The sequence below is a fragment of the Eupeodes corollae genome, chromosome 2 (assembly GCF_945859685.1).
Source record: "Eupeodes corollae chromosome 2, idEupCoro1.1, whole genome shotgun sequence".
Taxonomy (NCBI): Eukaryota; Metazoa; Arthropoda; class Insecta; order Diptera; family Syrphidae; genus Eupeodes; species Eupeodes corollae.
This window is the reverse complement of record NC_079148.1, coordinates 93,262,423-93,267,426: the sequence shown is the minus strand read 5'-3', so window position 1 is coordinate 93,267,426 and position 5,004 is coordinate 93,262,423. Positions and strand designations below refer to the sequence as shown.

General features: G+C 34.2%; 1 protein-coding gene across 1 annotated transcript; it reads left to right on the top strand.

Moving 5' to 3' along the window:
- The first annotated feature begins 288 nt into the window (after window positions 1–288).
- Window positions 289–907, top strand: LOC129947136 (la1-like protein 15). The gene is made up of 3 exons (XM_056057578.1): window positions 289–449; window positions 513–621; window positions 698–907. Exons 1-3 carry the CDS (start codon window positions 389–391, stop codon window positions 792–794), a joined length of 267 nt encoding a protein of 88 aa, XP_055913553.1. The 5' UTR covers window positions 289–388; the 3' UTR covers window positions 795–907.
- The last annotated feature ends 4,097 nt before the right edge of the window (window positions 908–5,004 follow it).

Sequence of the window (5,004 nt, the reverse complement as noted above, 5' to 3'; positions counted from 1 at the left end):
TCTGAATTCTTTATAATCATTTTTTTGTTATTTTTTGTTTTTATGGAATAAAATTTGTGTTTACATTATAAATGTTATTGTTTATTTATTTCAATGTTCAGTCACAGTCAGTAAATTTTATTTTTTAGCTATTTTCGTTACATAAGTTACATTAGTTACGCAGAAAATGAGGTGTAACTAATTACAATTAGTTACGCGTAACTATATGGGTAACTTACTCGGAGTAACTTACGTTGCCAACACTGCTTACCACTTTAGAATATAAAAAACCCTAAAGTACATATCAGGTTTGGTTGGTTTCTTAAAGAACTTAAAAAGGAAACTTTCTTTCTTACAATTATTTATTATCAAAAGAACGTTCAAAGTGTGAATTACTCGTACTCTCGATATGAAATTTATTTTGTTGAGTTTTTTGTTGGTTTGCATTTTTGCATCAGCACTTGGAGGAGGTAATAATAAATTGATGAATTGATATAAAATTTATAAATTAATTAATTTTTTTGTTTGTGTAGATGGATGTACTTTTAAAGGAAAAAGTCTTGAGGTGGGAGAGAAATATGCTCCACCAGGAAAGTGTGCAATATATACATGTGAGGGACAAGGTCATATGAGTGCTGTAGGGTAAGTTTTTATTATACGAAGAAGAAAACAAATATTTTTATTACGAATACGAAACTAACAAAAAATTATGTTTTAGTTGCCCATCTTCTGAAGCCCCACTTAAGTGCAAACGAATTCCACAAGATAATTCTAAGAGTTATCCAGATTGTTGTGAACGTTTTGAGTGCCCCTAGAAAGCTGGAAAAATCAAATTGAAAACATCTTTTAAATTGGGGAATAAAATAATTGTTTAAATTGTTTACAGTTAAATTAAATAAAAACTATTTGTGTGTATGTTCCAATTGAAGTAATCTGTTTTCTTTTTTTTTTCAAGTTAAATCGAAAACTTTAAGACCTGTTTTGGTTCGTTTTCAATGTTTATTTTATCAACGTTAACCTTTTTGTGAGTTTTAAATACATAAAGGTTGGAATATGTTTCACGGGTCACGATTGCCAGTTCCTTAATTCATATTTAAAATTAATCCTTTCTTATTAAGACTGCCGATATAAAAATTAGGGAGATATCGCGCAAACTTAATATCGAATATTTAAAAGGCACAGGGAATGTTTCACATAATGAGTCACTATAATGGGTTACTGATTTATCAAGGTCAAATTAATCAAACTCACTTGTATCTAAAATTATATTAAGAATTAAAGCTTATTCAAAACCTAATGATTAAGTTTTGTTTGCACAACTCGTGGAGTGTACTGTAAACCATGTCATTCAACTTATAATAATGGAATATTTGTTTTAATCCAAAAATCCATCCAATATCCAATATAATTGACGGTTGAACTACCAAAACTTGTTTTGTAGGTATTCAGTTATTTTTAGTATTTCTTTGTTGATCGAATAACAATTTCACATTTTTATAAAGCAATGGAATTTTAAAGGCTTCAGAAATGACCCAACTCATAATGCATAGAAAATAAATTGTGCCTTTTTAATCATGTCGTAGTTTTAAAGACAAAATTAAGCATTTAATTTATTGTTATGTATGACTACGGTGACCATATTTTCCGAGACAAAATAATAAACAGTACCCAAAAAATGAAAATTGTTGACCAGTTTTCAAGATTTTTTAATTTTATTCAGTAATAGTAATAAAAGTAAATAAATGTAATATAATATAAATGAATATAATATAAATGATATCGATTGAATCTCCTTGGAAAAAACCCAGGAGCTTCAAATCGATACCCACCATCTCTTTATCGATTTTAAAGCCGCGTATGACAGCATCTATAGGGAAGAGCTCTACCGACCAATGTCTAGTTTTGGCATCCCTGTCAAACTTATCCGTTTGTGCAGAATGACGATGGAGAATGCACGCTGCTCTATCAAGGTCGGAAAAGATCTTACCGATGCATTTGATGTCAAAAAAGGTTTTAGACAAGGCGATGCACTGTCATGCGACTTCTTCAACATCGTTCTGGAAAGAATTGTGCAAAACTCAACCGTCAACACTAGAGGCACAATCTTCCAAAAATCCATCCAATTACTCGGATACGCAGATGATATTGACATAATTGGAAGATCAAAGCGTGATGTCAGTGGAGCGTTTTTGAGCATTGCGACGGAAGCGAAGAAGATGGGTTTAGTGGTCAATGAGGGCAAGACCAAGTATATGCTGTCATCAAAAAAGGACACTGAACGACGACGTAGTGGACAAAACGTCACCATGGACAGCTATAACTTTGAGGTAGTTAAGGACTTTGTCTACCTAGGCACCGCTATTAATGCAGACAACGACACCAGCGCTGAAATCAAACGAAGAATAACTCTTGCAAATCGCTGCTTCTTTGGACTTAGACGGCAATTGAGAAGTAAAGTCCTCTCTCGAGCATGTAAAATCACCATCTATAAGACACTCATCATCCCGGTTCTCATTTATGGCGCTGAGGCCTGGAACCTGTCAAAGAAAGATGAGAGCGTCTTAGGATGCTTCGAGAGAAAAATTCTTTGGGTGATTTTTGGTCCCGTACGCATAGATGGAGAATGGATTAGAAGATATAACGACGAACTGTACGGGCTGTACAGCGACAATGACCTAGTTAGCAGAATTAAAGTCCAACGGCTTAGATGGCTAGGTCATGTAGAGCGGATGGACATCAACGCTCCAGCCCAGAAGGTCTTCGAATCCAATCCCGAGGGACAGGAAGACCGCGACTCAGGTGGCGCACGCAGGTGGGAGAGGACCTCAACCAACAGCTAGCTAGGGACCGAGCTGGCTGGAGACGCTTGTTGGTTGAGGCCCAGGTCCGCCCCGGACTGTAGCGCCACCTTAAGTAAGTAAGTATAATATAAATGAAATGAATTGCAAGTTTTGGATAAAGAGATTTTGAGGAATTGTACAAATATGGCGCGTAATTCTTGTGATAAATGTGTTGATGGTAATGGGAACAAATTTCTCGAATTGCTTGATGACTGCGGTATAGTGATTTTAAACGGTAGAACGGTGGGAGATGAATATGGTGAACTGATCTTTTTGGGTGCTGTGGGTAAGTCAGTAAATGATTATTGTTGTTGTTCGGTGGATTTTCTAAATTTTATAAAAAAAAGTTCTCTGTCTTATCCAAACCATACTCTGATCATAGTCCGCTACGCATTGATATCTCAGTAGAGAAAAAAAGCACTGTCCAAAATTTAATTTTGCCAAAAAAGCTTATCTGGCATCCAAGCAAGTTTCACGAGTGTCTAATTAAACTGGACCAACTTGTAAATTTGGATGAATATAACAGTCTTACAAATATAAATATTCAAACTGACAAAATAAAACATAAAATCTGGAGTTCTAGTAATTTTAGAGACGCATCTTACCAATATGATCCAAAAAATGAATGGTTTGACGCACAGTACCAGAAATACAAAATTGATTCGTTGAGGGTAAGTTATAATGAAAGTGCCAAACATTTTAAGAGAATTTGTAAGGAAAAAAAAATATATATCAAAACACTCTGTTTAATAAGCTTATTAATATAAGAAACTTTAAGTATTGGTGGGCCTTGGCAAATTCACTTAAAAAGAAAACAATTATTGTTGGTGCTAACTTATCCGTAGATTGTTTCAAAGATTATTTTTTAAGCCTTTTGTAAACGGAAAACAATGCAGATCTGCACACCCAACATTTTCCAGGCGTGATAAATGCACCTCTTGATTCAAAGTTTCCATTAACAGAATTGTGTACAGTGTTATCCGGTTTAAAAGACAATAAAGCACCAGGTTTAGACCGAATACCTTTCGAGTTTTATAAAAACGCACCCCTTAGTTTTATTAATAAGATTTTGCTATTTTTTAATAATATTTTTGAAACTGAACAGATTTTAACTTCGTTTCGTCAGTCGGTTATTGTTCCTATTTTTAAAAAAGGTGACCTAAATGAAGTTGTTAATTATCGTGGTTTATCTCTGTCGGATACTCTTTATAAGTTGTTTCTAGCTTGCTTCTAAATCGCATTAATGAATGGCTGGAAGAAAATCATGTGTTAAATGAGTATCAAGCCTATTTTCGTAAAGGTTACTCGACCGTTGACAATGTTTTCAACCTAAATAGCATTGTTCACTTAAAATTTAAACAAAACAAGAAGGTTTTCACTTTTTTTGTTGATTTTAAATCGGCTTTTGACACGATTCCAAGAAATGCTCTTTTGTTTAAACTGAGATCCATTGGTATGTCAAACAAAATTGTAAGGCTTTTGAAAATTCTGTATTTGATACTGAGTCAGCAGTATGGGATGGTACCTCATGTTCTAACTTTTTTAATGTCCGCCAAGGTGCAAGGCTGTAAGCTAAGCCCAACTTTGTTCGCAATCTATTTAAATGATTTAAGTAGCGAATTGCCTGGGGGTTTGAAATAGGTGGTATTAGAATTAAGGTGTTACTTTACGCTGATGATTTGGTTCTATTGGCAGAATCCCCTCAAGAACTTTAAAGCATGATTAATAAACTTGCAGAGTACTGCGAACGTTGGAAGTTAATTATTAATCTGTCAAAATCAAAATGTTTGGTTTTCCGAAAAGGTGCAAGACGTCCGCTTGAACAAAAATGGTTCCGAAATTGATGAAGTGAATGAATGCCAATACCTCGGGGTACTTTTAACTTACAATCTCAAATACAAGACACATTTGGTAAACAAATTCACAAGCTCAAAAATTGCAATTAATTTCTCGTGGTCTTCTTTTATTAGTAATCAGAATATTTCCCAAACCAAAAAGTTGAACATTTTTGAGGCAGCTTCGAGATCTATCATGTGTTGTGCGGCACCTATTTGGGGACAGTGTGAACATGAAGACGTTGAAAAACTTTTACGTTTTTTCCTGAAAAAAATGCTATTTCTTCCAAAAAACAATCCCAACTATATGTTGCACCTCGAAACTGGTATCAACAAAATGTTTATATTCA